Source organism: Pholis gunnellus, assembly GCF_910591455.1.
Source record: "Pholis gunnellus genome assembly, chromosome: 1".
NCBI classification, from domain to species: Eukaryota; Metazoa; Chordata; class Actinopteri; order Perciformes; family Pholidae; genus Pholis; species Pholis gunnellus.
The window spans coordinates 10,203,683-10,221,925 of record NC_136528.1 but is presented as its reverse complement, the minus strand read 5'-3'; the positions used below and the strand labels follow the sequence as shown (position 1 = coordinate 10,221,925).

The 18,243-nt window shown below is 40.5% G+C and overlaps 1 protein-coding gene across 1 annotated transcript in view; it reads right to left on the bottom strand.

The window, feature by feature from the left end:
- Positions 1-3,342: 3,342 nt before the first annotated feature.
- Positions 3,343-18,243, bottom strand: part of adamts7 (a disintegrin-like and metallopeptidase (reprolysin type) with thrombospondin type 1 motif, 7) — a 50,383-nt gene continuing 35,482 nt past the window's right edge. Inside the window, exons 19-24 of the mRNA XM_079184455.1 lie at positions 15,966-17,777; positions 15,393-15,545; positions 14,371-14,544; positions 13,488-13,634; positions 12,508-12,670; positions 3,343-4,123 (exon numbers count right to left, since the gene is read on the bottom strand). Of these exons, the coding sequence (XP_079040581.1) occupies positions 3,978-4,123; positions 12,508-12,670; positions 13,488-13,634; positions 14,371-14,544; positions 15,393-15,545; positions 15,966-17,777 (2,595 nt within the window). The 3' untranslated portion in view covers positions 3,343-3,977. The remainder of the gene's footprint in view (positions 4,124-12,507; positions 12,671-13,487; positions 13,635-14,370; positions 14,545-15,392; positions 15,546-15,965; positions 17,778-18,243) is intronic.

Genomic DNA, 18,243 nt, shown 5'->3' with positions numbered 1-18,243 from the left:
CACATGCGTAACTGTCAGGTATTTGACATTTGTGAATATTTCATTTACATAAGTCACTTGAAATTTGCATTTTTCTTTCTCCCCATAAGTTATATTTAGCAGTATAAAGCACAGTATATAAATATCCATGTAATAATAACACAGCACTGAAGAATACATTTCCAAAACTAATTATTGTACGGGGGCGTTCACAGTGGGATTTTGTTAACAGATTGTAATTAGCCAACTGATTGCCTTGAAAAAACATGTGTTTAGTAGCTTTGATTGCCATTTGACAAGAGTCTTGTTGTTGCGATTGGAAACAAACAATCATTAAATGTACAATTCTTAAAAACAGAAAAAAGAGAAGAAACGATCAGTCCAACAAACTAAATTGAGAGGAAGAAAAAGTGAAAGGCTTCATAATCCCTGCAATATGTTTGTAAATGGAATTCCTATGAAAGTTTCTCAGTTTGACTTCAGAGTATAAAACATACCCGGATCTACCGCAGGGCATCAGTGGGGCCCAAAGAGCTAAAATCACCCGCCAGACACAGATCCATCTGAGAAACTCTCACTGGAAACCGTTTGAAAACAGTGGGCACTTTAAAAAAAGAAATACTTGGTAAATGATCACATGAACCATTGTCAATCAAACTCTTGCTGAAACCAAATCGGGAGAAGAGCTAAAACATCTTTTGTATTGAGAAAAAAAGCCTTCAGTGCCCTTCTTTGCTCGCTTGTTCTGATGTAGCTGATGCTATTGAAGCATCTACGCTAACCTCTTTAGGAGCCGCCATTGTTGTTTAGTGCGAACAGTCGCCTCTCTGTGTCCCTCGAGGAACATCTAACCCATCTCTTAGCAGTCAGTAGCTCCTCACTGGACGCCGATTGGTCCCTGCACCGGCTCACAGGGCACAAATGACTTTAAGCATATCAAGCTGGATTACGTGGTGTAGAGTTAGCATGCATCATCGTATTCGTTATCATGTAGTTTAGCTCCATCTGTGACCTCAGCAGGCCATAAATTCCCTGCAGGGGAAACATAGTTATGTTATTCAGTGCAGCATAACAGTGGAAGGTTCAAGGCACTTTGCACACCAAGTATGTATTATTCGTAAGCATAAACCTTGTCCGATGGGGTTTATTCTGTGTTAATTGAAAATGCTAGTCCCAAACAGGGCTGCTGAATGAATGACATTAGCAACACTTCTCACTGTAACTAAGGAGGGAGGGGCCTATCGTATGAGTAATTGAATCCTGAGAATTTCAAATGGATGTGATTTTGAGACATCAAACTGAACATATTAACATTACTTACATTTCATGTTGCCAGCACCAACCTGTAAACTTTGAAATTAAAAAAATGTACTTTACTACAAAAATTGTATACATTATATATAAGGCAGGTGTAATAGATTTTTAATACACATTTAAAGTAAATTATAAATCTGCATTATTCCAACTGTGTGAGATGTAACTGCACTCCGACTGCATCTTGTTTCCTGGGTTGCTTGTTGCATGTGAAATTGGATTACTTTCAACAAAGGCATGCTAACCTTCCACTCTTCCAGCTAAGAAATGTGTATGTCAAGATGCAGCAATCTTTCAACAACACTACACCCTTACCTCAGCTTATAGTGTTTAACAAAACCATCATTTACTTGTTTTCACTCTTTTTCTCCTTAAAGGAATACTTCTACCACAGAGTGACAATGTGTAAACTAATTACTCCTGCGTTACCTTGAATTCAACATAAAGAAATACAGGAGGATATAATGGCAGCAGCTGCTTGAGCTGAACTGCATTGTTAAGACGGAGCTGCTTTTCAATTCCTGCTGAAAAGACTACATAGCTGCAGCCTACACATGTACAAGTCAGTGCTAACAACCTCTTGTGAATGCAGGAACGAGCAGAAAGGATGACAGAGTGAAGTATTCGGGACAGTTCAGTTGATAAACTAAAAACCAGTTGCAAAAGTATAAAATATTATATATAAAGCTAATTCCTTAATATACCACACTCAACCTAATGTGATACGACACCAACTTCGTGAGTTCCTCCAATTTTAATAATTTCACAATCATTTAAAACAAACATGTATTCTGAAATGCTGAATTTGACATTTCAATGAAGTGGTTAATACAAAAAACATAAAATGATCCAACATTTAAGTAGATAAGGCACTGGGCCCGCCGATACCTGACCTGAAATGTTTGGAGCCCGTGTGGCCTCTAGCACCAAGTATTTCCTGCAGCTCCACGTTTCACATTTACATTTTACTTTGTGACTTAAAAAGAAATTTGTGTGGCGAAGTCAAAGTGTGACATTACATTTTGTATGAGCTTCTGCAGACATTAAACATTCCAACTGACCGTTTCCTAAATCCCTCCTCCGAAAAAACAGCGATTGCCCAATAATAGCTTAGCCACTGTAACTAGGCACCGCAGGCCTGTCAAGCCTTTGGATCTCTCCACATGTTTCAGCGGTGTGAATGGAGTGCTGCAGGAATGAGTCCTATTATCTTGCTAAACAAAACATGTCAGTATCAAACTCTTGTTTGCCCCAGAGTTTCATTTCTAGAGTAATACAATGGAAAAATCCCATCGGCCTTTTGTCGAGGGAACTGGGGTGATGGCATCTTCAGGGTTGGTCTACAAAAGAACGTCAGCGAGAGATACTATAAAATGTGTTGTTCTTTATTCTTTCCCAGACCAAAAACAAAAGTGTAAGGAACTTAAACAGTGCGTTTGTCTACTCTAATGTAAGCTGCAAACCTTAGCATGTCTGGCTAACTATGGCCATCTACAGTAACTTTACATCCATGTCTGATCAAAGGTTATGGCCAAAAACATGTTTTGTACGGTGGTAGTATCCTTGACATTTAACCGCCAATATCTAGACAGTTCTGCCTTGAGAGCAAGTGGACGTTTGGCAACTTAGGGGAATTTTTTCAAATTGGACACAGAGACGGGCAGACGGACATCCTGAGAACCTGATGCCTCCGGCCAGAGCTGTCCCCGGTATGGAGCCATACAAATTGTTAGATCTTAAAAAATGTTCTTATCATACGCATAATTCCAGTGCTTACGTGCTCAACACTGCAATACAAGAAACGTTTCTTTATTACATGAAATTCCTCAACTTGCGAGGATGCTAACTTTTTCTTGCCTGGGACATGCACGTAAGTAACCATCCAGTGCATATTTAAAACCTTCTTTATGGGGTTTTCATTTCAAAACATTAAAAAGTCAGCCTGAGATATTACTAAACGGCTATATTTTAGCTATTGTTAGCTTAGCTAAGGCTGATAAAATTTGCCAAAACTGACGCGAACAGACAAGAAATGAGAGGCTGCTTTTATCTCCTTCGATCTGAAAGCATGGTAAATCTGTGAGATCGACAGGTGTCGCAAACTGACTGGGGAGGGGGGGGGGGGGGGGTGCTTAGCAAACGGCCAATTATTTATAAATGTCACATGAAGCATTTATGCATCATAACATTTGTACCACATTACACAAAAAAAACAAACAAAAAAAAAACACATTGCAAATCTGTCTGTTTTAATCTGTTCAGTTTCTGCTGCTGTCAATAACATGAAAGCATTGTACCAACCATAAAGGTTAATGAGTTATCTACATGTGTAATAATGCATTAGTAAACTGGCTACATTGATAGAAAAGCCACATCTGTTACAAAGATGAATGAAATGAAATTCTGGTCAAACTGCATCATATAAAAACTGCAAACAAATATTTACATTCTCATTATTTTGCAAAGAGAGAGGCACTGCTGTGTTATTTTTCCAATTAATATCAGACCTGTATAATACCATAATACTAACCACCAGCACAAACATGCAGAGTTTTGGAGTGGCACTAATTCATAATTGGTCTGTAGTGGTGAGGAAATCAGTAAAGGGCTCAGATTGTTGACCTTAAAATGGCGGTTTACATTTCATCAGTGTTCCTGTTGATAAGCGGTTACTTTGTTGCAGCTCAGCGGCGAGACGTGCTGCTCGAGCGGGAACGCTGGCTGCAGGTTTTGCAACACTGCGCTCGTACGTTGGGCAAGTGGCAACGGCCGAGCCAGCGGAGAGTGCGACAGAAACGAAACGTTAGCCGGTCGCGAAGGCAAACTGCTCCTGTGCGGGTGACAGAGAGAGAGGAAAAGAGAGACGTTAGTTACGTTCTGTTGCATCATTACAGAATGAATTACAGGCACAATGTGAAAGCTGGAACGTCATAAGATATGTCCTTTTAAGTTGAACAGTAGGTGTGAGTGATCCCGCATAGTCTGCTCATGCTCTTTTGTTACTGGTTCAACACAGATCCTCTTGACAGACATGCTGGGAATTTCTTGCTGATCAGTTTGTAGAAGCTGAAATATGAACAAACATGCCCGGAAGAATAAGTGTCGCTGTTCTTATATTCTGTTTCGTGCATTCTTTTCCAATGACTGACGGCACAACGAGTAGACAACCCGAAACCTTCAAACAGGACACTGCTCGAAGATCGAATCAGCCAAAGCACAGATTATTGGACTGGATTGTTTAAAATGTGCTGCAAAATATAGCTTGACCATGATTCAGAATCAATACCGAAAAAACAGTTGTGATGAGCAGCATTGTGAACAAAAGTGATGCACACGGCTGTTTGTGGCTTGTGACGTCCATCAGTCATTGTGATCACATGACTCCCATATTATAATTATAAGCAAAAGGCTAACACTAGGTCAACAGCAGATGTCTGCCATTAAATCTGAACCATGCAATCACAATGTTAAAATTAAGGATTATCGGCCAGACATGACTGACCCACGTTTAATACAGTTTATTTGTTAATATCATTATTGATTGTTTCTGCTATCAACTACAGTAGTTCAGTCACGGTGGGCCACTTACTCACTGTAAGCGTCTCACAGCATTCCCTGTGTAACATTTCCCTCGCATGAAATGTTCCCAATACGTTCTATGCAGTGAGACATACAGATCTTAAATCTGGCAGAGCAGTGGCATCGGATCGTTAGTCCAGCTATCGCAATCACGAAAGTCAGATGAATCGGTGCGTTTCTACTTTGACGCACAAAATGTCCCGTTTGTGTAACAATCCCTCGACTGCAGCTCATTATGAAATACCTCGGTTTGTTGACCCTGGAAGATACATTCTTGGTTTGCCCAACTCGGGCTGCTAAAGCTTCATATCAGCTTAATTCGGCTGAACGTCAAAGTACATGTTTGCCCTGAACGAGGAATCTGGATTTTGTCATTACATTGGAATTGCATTACGAAGTGATGTCTCGGAATAGAACATGAAAGCATGCAAGTGATGTTTTCAGCAGACTTGTGAAATGTGAAATCTTTTAAAACTGCACATAGCACAACTATCTAACCCTGGGATCTGTGTCCTTGCAGAGCATGCTCGGCATATATTAAGTATGACGTTAGTCCTGTTCTATTCTGCAGTTTCAGGCTCTCGAGTATGTGTGCTCAGAGGCGGATGATCAGAAGAAAAACAACAACAACAACAACAACAACAGATACTCTCCTGCAGAAGCGGACCTTCCTATTTTGCGTGGGAACCAATTACAAAGAGAGCGCTTGCAGCGTCTAATCTAATATATTTAGAAAAGGTTGTTTCTGGGTTTTACCACAAATGTACATCGAATGGACAATAAAACAGGACAACTCATCAAAACGTTCGGTTAAAGGGCAACTTACTATGAATACAAAAGAAAAGGCATTTGTACATTTGTGTTCACAGGTTTTGCATCTGTCAACCAGAGCACACATTCTGACTATCGACCGTCTGGTCTTTTAAATCGCAGCAGTTGCAGCAGAAGCATGAAATTGAAAAAGCAGTCCAGACAAAGATTTGAGCGTGGGCTGTTATTGAATCGTCTCACTTCATCATCACGCTCACTGTTTCAGGGCCTGATATTGTTTTTGTATTTATCTTCTTGTCTTCTCATTTAGGAGCAGCTAAGTGGGCAGGAATCAGAGGTCCTTCAGGGATTAAGTAAGCTTTACCACCTGTCCTTAAATTCCAACAAGCACTTCTCTGGAGTAGCTGTCCAAGCAAACAAAACAATAAAACCCCCATCAGCCCACACTTTCCTGCTGGAATCTCGGCTGATGGCCTTAACAGACAACTTAAGTAGGCCTATTACAGGTCCGCTATAAACCTCCTGCAACTGTCAACGTTATATTCTTTTCAACGCCTCAATTCCAATGACAGATACATATTTTAGAAGAAAAACATTTACTCTCTCAAAGTTGTCTGAGACCTGCAAACCCTCAGCTCAAAGTCCTTCAAATCAAGTTGAATCTTTACCTATCGGGGTACACAGTCTGCATATGAAGTGTGACATTATGATTATCAGATTAGATCATTTAAATGCTTTTGTATCAGGAGCTCCCAAGCTGTGGGTGACTGCAGGCAGCAGATGGCAGTTTTAAAAGGGATCCTAAAAAGCAAAGCGAAACAGTTATGTAAATGGGAAAAAAGACAAATAAAGCAACACTTGATGAAGATTCAAGTCAGAAAGCACAAAAATACATTTTACTTTTCAAGGCGGCTTTTGTCATCCGATCGTGTCAGGACGCATTAACAGTCAAGTATGTACACTCCGAGATGGGATCTTGCTCACATTGAGCAAAATTGAATGAGAATGCATCCAATAATCAATACAATATTATTTAATGTTGGATTAAAGTGTTAGACTGGGGGACTGAGTTCAACCATAAAAAGGTTAGACTTGCTCCCATCCTTCAACATTTTATTTATTTGATCAGGACAGTCCCATTGAATTATAAAATGGATTTCACATGAAAAGATTCACATGAAAGCGCAAATAACAGACTTAAAAACAAAAACAGCTCAAAGAACATGTTCAGTAACAGGACGTTCAGTGTTCATTAGTCCTTAATCCTGTTTTTTTAAATCTTACATGCTTATAAAATAATCTCTGTAGCTCACACCAAGATGAGGGTTCAGAAACTTTAAAAGCACTTTCACCAAAGACTGTGCCAGTTCTAGGAATAACAGACATAATCTGTCCTCATGACCGAAGGGTGCAGCTTCTGGGAGTCGGTAGAGAACTTAAATATGGAGGCAGTTTATGTAATAGATAGTCTTAGAAAGAAAAATATACCAGTGTTCTATTCCATGGTTGTATAAGAAAGAAAAAACAATTCTCTCAAAAACTGCAATGCTGCGTGCGGAAACCTAGATCAGAGACAAATTGTAACGCAGCATGGTATACTGAATCTACACACTGCACTACTGAACCCACAGCTATTGTGTTAAAGCCATTCTCTGTAAAGCAAATTGCAGAATTTCCAAAGCCACTCAGATCCAGAGAAGCTCCATGACATCAATAGAGTACAAAGGCCAAGGCTGCCACTCAATACATACCATTTCCTGTCTTCTACACTCCCCCATTCGCTATCATTGACCCACTCAACAACATGCCTTATAAAGAGCAGTAACACGAACAGGCAGTGGGACTCCAGCAGTATTATTTCACAACTACAGAATACAGATCGTGTGTTTGGGTGAAACCTATTCATCAACCCCTTTTCAGCCCCTCACCCTATACATCTGAATGTGGCTTTGCATTCGTTTTCATCATAAAGCATGTTATGGTCCAAGGGGGACAGAGGGTTGATTATAGAACGAGCCAGGGAACAAATGAGCCGAATAAGGAAGAGAGTGAAGGGCTTTTGAATGACCTACAGTAGCAAACATGTAGAATGGAAATAACAAACCCGACCAACATGAAACTCTGCAGAAGTACAAAAGATACCATCTTGATATGAGCAGTGTATATTAAAAACTATCGAGCATGACCCTTTTATGTCGTCACTTTCATTATAGGTACAAAACATAAGATAGAGGCGTTTATTGAACAGTCACTGCACAACAACAGTATTGCTGCTTAATCATAAAAATATTCTGCCACTTACTGATGAATATTAATTAATTGTTTTTGTATTACTTAAACAGACAATAATAAACAAATTGGGAACACTATATAGTATATTTCCTTCTTGTCACCTTTGAAGTTGATATGGTGAACTTCTGAGCAAGCCGTTGCTTATTTACACATCCAACAGTTATGAAAGAAGATTATCATTCATTTGGAGTCTTGTTTTGTGTCCACCTGGTCAAAGAAAGGCCAATATTCACATTACTTTTAGCTCGGTTTTTGGTCTCCACCAACTCCTGAGGGAACTATCTGGCTCTTTATCTGCCAAATGTCCCACTCTGTTCACCAACTAGTCACTAACTGTATTCGTCTGCCTTCTTTAGAGCTCTTTCAATGGAAACAAAGGCCTGCTGTGGCCGAAAACAATGCTATGAGAGCACATGCCAGTATGGAATATAGCTGCTCGGTGTCAGGGTGGATCTCTAATGTCCAGAGATTTTTGATATGGATTCTGAAACCGAGCCTCAGCGATTGAGGATTCACCTCTTTATCTTTTTAACTGCCCACAAAAACCACACAATGTAGCTCATTAGCTGCCAGATGGAAGCTCATTCGTCTATTTGACCTTCTTCCACTCTCCCTTCAGCTTTCCCCCGGAACCTCAGGTCCTCACACTGAACGCAGATCATAGACTGTATGTTAGACATTATTCAGAGGTGCCATAAATCATACATCACTTTTCCCATAATGTTGGCATACAGTACGCAATAACAAATAGCCTCTTTTTAACAGAGAAGAACAATCGTAAATGTATGCGTAATGCAGCACATTGAGGTGCAGTGTTGTGCACAAGGCAGCGCAAACAGCTAGTCCAAGAAACTACACAACTTAAAAGACTGTTGGGAGGTTTTCCCTTGCCTGTCCGAGCGGTTTCTTTATGAAACAAAAGTTACATGTTATAACCAGAAAAGTTTCTTGTAAAAACTGAATCATTTGGTATCTTGTAATAACATGGGAAATGTTCTCTTTATAGCGAGGAAGTGGGAGCAATACGCTGTTTACTGTCTTATTAATATAATTAATATTGTCTTAATGAATTGGCTGCTTTTTGTCTCAATTAGCGGAAATTAGGGATTAAGCTATGAGAAAAGAAACCCCAAATCAAATATCTTTCAAGGCCAGACAAAGTGCACAATGTAACAAAAAAATAACACAATATGTTTTTGACATTTTGTGTGAAAAGGAGGATTAATGATGGATGAAAAATATGGTTTCCTGGGAAAATCACACCACAGTTAATGGCTGGATGCACTTGCTAGTGTCAAAACCAACAAAATAACCCCTCAAGAGTGATGTGTATTTCCTGAAGAATCATATATGGATTAGCAAACTCTCCTGGTTTATTTCAAAATTCTTTCAAAATATTTCTTGAGTGGTCAGAGCTCAGGACCAGGGAGATCAATTCCCCCGCTGCAGTTGCGGTTGTAGGGGTTGATGGCACAGTGAGCACTGAGGAGAGCATCATCAACACATCGGAATAGAGAAAATTCAGATTTGGCTCAATATGTCTTTTTCTCTGATAAGTTTATCTCATGCTCCTGTGAAGGTTGGACTCACATCGACATCTCATTATCCTCCTACTGCTAAGAAAGCCAACCTCGGCTTCCTAGTGGGATAATAATGACCTGCAGCCCCAAATAGAAAAGTAATAATCTGACCCGTGCTCACACAGCTGCACACGAGGTCTTACACGTGTTGCAGTGGTTTTACACTAAACTGATAAAAGTCACAGCTTTTGTGTGCAGCTTTCAGTACATGTTTTATGGAAGGCTATACTACCCAACAGGCTCGGACGAAATAATGGAGACACAACAAAGGGCAGTGTTTTTTCTTGGCCATCGATTCATCTGGTATATTGTGTAAGTCAATATATCACAGCGGGTACAGTATACGGACACATGGCCAGCCTTTTATTAAGCCTTACTAAGCCTTCCTTCGTGATCACCGTCCACATAGAAATGCCCTTTAAGTATAGTACTGATATACAGTTTGATTACAGATATGTATTGGTTAAATATTAAGAAAACTACAAGTGTAGCTAAGACAACACCTAAATATATTCTTTATGTGATGGATGAAATGACCTTCTGCTCCATCCCTTAACTCTTAAGAGAAGTTTCTGATCTGCGTCCAATTACAGCCATGATCGCTCTTGGTTCAATGCAGCATCAGAATGGAAATGAATTCATTTAGACCTGATGTGGAGGGATACTTAAAGAGATTCGCCAGGAATGCTGCTGTATATCAGAAAAACATTTGAATGCATGCCAAAGACATTTATTCATTTGGCAGACGGCTTTGTCTGAAGTGAGGTACAATCCAAGCCACAGTATAGTAGGAGAAGTCTTCGAGATTTGGCTGCAATTCAAGATTATTTTCACTATCGATTAATCGATTGGTCTATAAAATGTCCATCCCAGTTCCCAAAAGTCCAAGGTGATGTCTTTAAATCTCTTGTTTTGTCAGTCCAAAACCGAAATATCCATATTTGAAAACAGCATTAAACAGTACTTTATAATTAATAGATAATAAAAATAGTAGGAGATTCATTTTTTGTCATTGGACTAATCAACTAGTTGACTAATTGTTGCAGCTGTACTTCGAGGAACTACAAGACAATGACTGAGCAGGTACTCTTGGAAGAGGTACACAATGCAAGGTCAGATCTAACTGTTGTATAACTCTTCACGTATGGCAGTAATGCATCCTGAGGAAGGGTGGGTCACCTTGCAGCAAACTAAAGAGTCACACAATCACCAAACTACAGGGCACCGTTAACACTTCTGTTAGAACAGGTATCACCTTTGTTAGTGTGAGAGGTGATACATTGTAATGGAACAGACACCATTTTATATTTTGTTTTGTACTGAAACCATAATGAGGGTCAATTAGTCAACCTTACATTCTCTGAAATTAATTTAGATTTATTATTATGATTCTGATGCACGGTATTGTTTAACCAAATTCAGTCTTTTGAAATGAGTCTGCTGGTTCCTTTGTCTTCTTAACGAATGGGATTTGTGTAAAACAGTTTTTCACATGTGAAAACATGAATTTACCGTCAGACACAAATTATTAACCCAGCTGCAAAAGTGACAACACGCGCCTTCAAGTAATGTCTACTGGAGCAAAATATACATCTCTTTGTGCAAAAATGTTAGCCTTTTCTAGTCATCATCTTCGAAGACGCATGCACAGATACAACTTCGATCTACTGTAGGTAAAAGGTTTTGGAGTACAGTCTGACAGAGAACCAACATATGGGAATGTCAAGCCATGAATGAGGTCTTTCAAGCAAAGGAAGACTTGCTGCATATAATTGTCCCGGTGTGAATAGTTGCTTTGATTGCAAATATCTTGTATCCAAGTTGGGACTTTTCTATTTTTTTTACACTCCCTGGCTAACAAAGAAGACTTTTGAGGCTACTCTAGTCAGCCTTTCCACTGGTCTTGGCATGTGGCATCATTAGAGGAAGAGCTGGTGGATTCCCAGCGACATCAATGCTGCTGTTGATGATCGGCAAAGCAGACAGCTGCATTTGGTCAAAAAAAGCTGGTGCCAACAGACGTTTTAATACTGAATACCACTGAGATAAATATCTTGTAGAGATAGAACATTTTCTTCTCCCTTGTGACTATAAAGGTTTGATGAAGAATTGCTCTCGGTTGACATTTCACTCAATATCGCCAATGGCATGCATAAATCATCAAATCAACACTGACGTGAACAGACATCACCGGGGATTTTACCCTTAGCTTATTGAAATCAAACTTTTCCTCTTGTGTATATTGAGGCCACTCACTTAACTACACCGCTACAACGCTTTCGACAAGTTTTCTGAGCTACACAGCATTTGCATGGTGGACCGTTTGCAACAGCACCACCCATGGGAGAAGGCCTTACCAGAAACAACCGGGTAATATAGAAAGAAGCACCGCAACAATATTTTTTCTGTAGTCATATTTGTGAATACATGTTTTGCAATTTGAATAATCAATACTGCTGGAAAAAGTGAGATTTACCAGACGTTTTTAGTGACAATCGTAAGTGACTTTTTAAAGATTTTTCCAAAGATCCCACAAAATGTTGCCGTTGAGGCTTTCAGGAGGTTTCAAGTGTCAATCAAGGGGTCTCAAACCCCTCAGCACACCTAGTATTTCGCACACCGACCAATCCCCTTTTCCCACATCGCAGTCAAAGTCATAATTGGGATCAGTGGGCTCGATGGATCTGACGAGATGAAATTCAAACACTGATCTCAGACTATTTCCTGTGGTTCTGTAATAATAAATAAGTAAATGAAAGATCTTCACTGTACGAGGTATACGGTACAATAAAATCCTTTGAGTTCAAAGCAGACGTTTTGGGCAGCATGTAAAAACAAACCACAGACAGTCTACAGCCATGCCAGCAGGTCTGTGAGGCTCCACTTTTGCTCTAAATAACGTCAGCATGCTAACATGCTCACAATGCGATGCCAGCATGCTAATGTTTAGCAGGTATCATTTTTACCGTGTTCAGCATGTTGCTTTTCTCACCAGAGGGGGCGCTCTCGCACTCCTGTAGGTTACACTTCTGGGCTCTCTCAGGGTGCAGCTCATGGTCACATTGAGCTTGATCCACCGCTTCGTCTGTCTCAGCCTTTGTGTTCACACATTTGATGAGTCGACGCTGAACTCCGCTACCGCAAGAAGCCGAACACTGCAGAGAAAGTTTAGCAAAAATGTTCAAATGTCTTGCATGCCACAAATTGCAATGGGTGGTACTTCTTGCTGCAAAAATGTCAGGATTTCCAATACTGTCACCATAGTTTTAGATTGTCAAAATATTTCTTTTGAAATCTTGAAACTTATCGGCCAAGAATTCCTTTTATATGCGCTGCTCATTGTTTACAGTCCGACTAGCAACTTGAGATGCAAGACTGGAGTTGGAGTTGAGAGACAACGTGTATGATCAGATTGTTTCACAAATAGCCAGTTTACAAGATCACTTTTAAACCACTGACTGTTTACCTGCATTCAACCGAAGCCTGCTCTAAGTTATCGGTAAATACTACTCTGACTTAAAATGAAGACAAGAACACTTCTGATACTAAAATCTTGTGTTGCTGGCAGATTCTGCTAAAAGAGATTTATTTTGTTGACCAAACACTTTACAGGGAGGATCTGAGGAACCGCATTCCTCCATGGAAATTAAAAAAAAGCTACTTTTTTGACAATTGGTCGGGTTAGAGCCCGATTAGCAACACTGAATATTTGGACTTATTTCAACAGATTTCAAGTAGTAAGAAGACAGTTTTATAGCAATTGCTTTTGTGAGTATCACACGGTGCTTGTGTTTGAATGTGTTCAAATATTATCAATAGTAATCATAAATATGATGCTGTGGGCATGTTTTTTGATTGACTGTTTGCAGAGTAAAGACTTTAAGACTCTAGAGGGGGTGTTTTGTCACTGCCAATATAGTTCAATGATTAAAAATATTAAAAGACTGTGTGTGTGTGTGTGCATGTGTGTACCTGTCCCCATGATCCAGTAAGCCACTGAGCACATGGCTGGCTATTACATGATTGGATGTCGCTGGGCTGAAGGTCCTCATCGCATCGTTCCTCCTCTGGACAGGTTACCATACGCTGCTGCTCCCCTCCCCCACACACCTCAGAGCACTGAACAATACACACAATGACAGAAATGATTCGATCTATTGCGTTTGGGTGCATACAGCCTTGACTCAGTTGATTGCTGAGCATGGAGGAAACAGTACGCATTAAGGAGGTTCAGGCGGGTGTTCTCATTAACTGTAGACAGTGCACAGTTAAAGGATCACGGTCCTGTTTATCTTACCATTGCACTGCAAATTATGACTGAACTTCCACTTTTTGCTCATTTCAGTACAACATTAAAATCAAGATGCAGAGACTTGGCGCTTGTTTCAAATGGATAATCCATCAATTAAAAAAAATAAAATCATTTTTTGTTACATAATTATTGCGTGGTTGAAATTCCACTTGTTGGAGAGTTCAGATACTGGTGAGAAGCTACGAAGTCTTTGCAAGTGGATTTTCTTTTTGCTTTGAAATGAATACAAGGATTTCTACCAGGAGGATAGGATAGCAAAGATCTATACAAATACCCTGCACAGTATGGTATGCTTTGAAAGATGAGTGCAGTAATACAAAGAAAATGAACTTGGGGTATAATCCTTGAAGAGGACGTTATCTCGTTTCTGCTTTTGATACTGCGTTCAAATGTTCCGACTGTTTTTTTATTACTCTTGCCACCATTTCATTTGAAAAACCACAAGGCATGCTTTGAGTGGAATTACGCCTTTCTAGCAGACAACCAGAGAACACACCACTGTGTTCTTTCACAATGACTCATTGTTCGCTTTAAATTACTCACCTGTCCCCAGGAGGAGGTGTACCAGTCGAGACAGAGCTGAAGGTTACAGGTCACTTGGGTGTGTGGCCTGGAGGACACGGCCCGGCAGTGGAAAGGTCGTAGGGGCCTTTGATCCCGTAAGTCAAAACACTGGACCTCTCGTGATTTGATACCACCTTCGCAATTCTTGGAGCACTGGGAGAAGACAGGGCATGATTGGCATTCAAACAGCTGCTGGAACTTGTAAGTACGAGTAGTGTGTGTAGTAGTAACAGTAGCAGTGTGTCTGAGGCAACTGGCTTTATTTGGGTTACATCACTCATCCAAAAAGCTTCACTTATATGAACTATGCTGAAGTGATGGATGGAGGCCTTCAAGACCAAACAGCAGGTCCAGTTTTTCTGTATTCTAATTTGGGCTCATTATTCTCAGTTTTATACAAAACAATCGCATGAGTATATATTGTGAATATTTACCAAGAGTCCACAAATGTCAATCTCACAGTGGCGTTAGATAAACAGAGGTCATTAGGATTCATCCTCTGTGGACTACGAATGTCTGTGCCAAATTTCATGAGCAATTCATTTGATAGTTGAGATTTCAGTCGGGACTAACGTGTTGGCCACAGGACGGTGCTGCTAAATAAATAAATACATCTCATTATATGATTTTGAAAAATACCTTATGCAGAGCATATACACAAATCTGAAAGAATTTCAGGGTAAAAATGCGTAAAAAAATAGTAAACAATAACCATGTTGATGTTAATGCAACCGATCTGTTGACTGCTTTAAAATACCTCTTAAGACTGATGTGACAATGTGCAAATGATAATGTTTCTCCTGCTTAAACGGTATTTTTATTTCAATTTATTTCATATTATTTATTTTTAACATACATTTTCTTTTCTTACTGTTCTGTCTCGTCTTTGCTACTGTTAGTAGTTACTGTAAATGATGTCTTGTATTATAACCATGTTGTTTAAAGAGAATAAATATACTGTTAAAATTGTTTTCATACATTTATAGAAAAGGGATTCTCACCTCACTCCATTCCTCTACTTTCCATGTGGAACAGGGGCGCAGGTAACATCGCTGGGCTGGCGCAGGCCTCTTAGCAGGATCGCAGTCAGAGTCAGAGCCAGTACTGCAAGCCAAAGTCCTCCAGATGGCACCCAGACCACAGCTGGTGGAGCACTATCCAAAAATGTAGTAACACATGAATACACTACAGGGTTGGATGCACGAACAGCTCCAGCGTGCACAAGAGACATCACTGATAACAATGCAAATCATGGGAAATTCAGAGAGCTTTGTCGCTTTCAGTTATTTTCCTTATTTATTACAATCATATAAATGCAAATTCTTTAAATTGTATATACTGCACAACAGGGGTTTGTGCGGACGCAACAGTTTGTCAAATGTTCCATAAAAAATCATTACATAAATTGACATTCGCTGCATAAGCTTTAGGTCTCCAAAGAATACACATGTGTGCAGGGACCAAAACTAGACTCTCCGTCTGCATAATAAAAGCAGACGGAGACAAAAAAATAACGAGACACAGCTGTGCTACATCCCACAGTATAAGTGGAACACCAGAATATGTGGACTCACAGCGCTCCAGTTGCTGGTGACCCAGTAGGCAGCGGTAGTGATTTGTGTGGAGGCTGAAGTTGGGGCAGACGTCGGGACTGGAAGCGGCCACAGAATAGGTGGATGGGTTGGCAAAATGGGCCCAACAGTTGTTGGTGCTTCCATGTGTCGTACTGGTGTAGTGCCATGCTGAGGAGTGGTTGCCGCGTTTGCCGGAAGCTGGTATGAGGGGCCCGGATCAGTGCCACTGCTGCTCCTCACCAACGAGGGAACGACTATTTCGTTGTAGTCAAAGTCAGCTGAATCCGACAATTGAGCTCGAGATGCGGAATTCGTTCCAGTTCTTTCAGTGAAGGTGGGTTGTGTCGGTATCCGTTTCACCGTAGCTGGCAGGTCATCAGCTGGATCGGGCTGAGTGGCTCCCTCCAGGTTTGTGGGAGGTATGATTTCTATTCCAGTTGAAGGCGTAGAGTCAGAGGCCTCTCGGTTTCCTGAGATTTGCGGAAAGGGAACAGGGAGAGGAGTGGATTTCTTAGAGGCAGGAAGTGAGGTTGTACCGAGGTCACGGTCTGTATCCCATGAATTACCCTCCCTAGTGGCATAAACTGGATCAAAATCAGTCTGATCCAAGTCCAGATCCTCCGAGGTGAAGGCAGTTGTTGATTGACTGGTTGTTTGAGGTATTTCTGAAGCACTTTCATCCAGTTGGACTTTAGTCTGATCCTGAATTATAGTTTCTGGCATGAGAGAGCCAACAGGTTCTGGACTCTCTACATCTTCCTGGTCTGCAGAGATATCCGGACCTAGTGTAAAATGTTCATTGTAGCTGTAATCATCATGTTCCTCTGTCTCCTGAGCACTCACGGTTGTAGCGACAGTGGCATCGATATTGGTTTGGTGTGCGAGGGCGGAAGCGGCATGTTTTGGAATCACAGTGACATCGTCAGTGAAAATATCATAGTTATTTTCAGCTTCCTCTCCATATTGCTCCCATTTCACATCATGTCTGGGCTCCTCTGTAGTGGAAACCAGACTAGGCATTGTGCTAATGTTTTCAGGCCACGACACATCCTGCTCACGTGTCTCTTTAATTGTTTGTGAATGAGATGTAGACGACAGCGGTGAGCGAGTGGCAGACACGGGCAGAAGAGAATCCTCAGACAGAAGGTCATTCAAATTTTCAAAATGCGTTTGCATCGACTCCTTTGTTGCTGCATTTCCATTGTCCTTTGTATTATCCAGATCTGTGTTCTGTGGCGCTTCAGTTTTCAAAGTGTAGGCGGTGGAATTTGGAAATGTAAAAATGTCTGAAGGACCTTCTGTAGTTTCACTTTCTTTCACTCTGCGGGTTGGCTTGGTCTCCGGTGGAGCATCGAATCCGTGACTGTCCCCTAAATCTTTTCCATCGCTGTCAAAGTCATCCGACAAGTCTTCATGGAAGTTGATAAAATTATAGTCATAGTAAAAATCATCAACTTGAACACTGTTTTCCGGAGAGTGATCGATATTTTCAAGATTATTGTGATAGTGAAAATTCCCCCCGACAATGTTGTCGAGGTGATTATTATTACTTCTTGGCTGGGCTCTGGTGGTGCTGTATTTGGGAGGAGGTTTAACTTCAGGTATGGAGTTAATTTCATTGAGCACTTCTTTGCTCAACCAGCCACTTCCAGACCAGTCGACGCCTCCAAAATTATCCACCACTTGTGGACAGTCCTGGACGTAGCAGGTAGTCACAGCAAGGGGCTTCTTCTGAGGGTCGCAGTCAACACCGGTGTTTCTAGAGCAGGTGACATTACGGCGACGTACTCCGCTTCCACAAGTCAGCGAACACTGCACGGGAGAAAATACACAACATCAGATCATGATTAGGCCAAGCTTTTACTTTTAAAATGTTCTTTAAAATTGAGGGTATAACTACAATATAAAGTACAGCTTGTAAATGCAAGAAAAAAGTAGCTAAATTGGATTCTTGTAGCCTCAGCTCCTTGCGCATAACAGCTGCGACGGAGCCAGGACTGAAACAATTTCTCATTTGCTAATTAGCACCAAACACAAAATACTGTCAATGCACATGCTTCAGTTTGAGGAAACATTGATGAAGTTCTTTCATTTATTTCTAAAACATTTCTTAAAAGTGTGCAGAAAAAAATAAAAAAATAAAAAAAAAGAGTTGGATATGACAAAACAAAACACAAAGGAAATGACCTTTGTGTGGTTACTCACTATCTGAACAATATGGGTCTGTCTGTGTATGCCAGTCAACTCTTTCACTTTTGTATTTTGTAAAAGCTTGAGA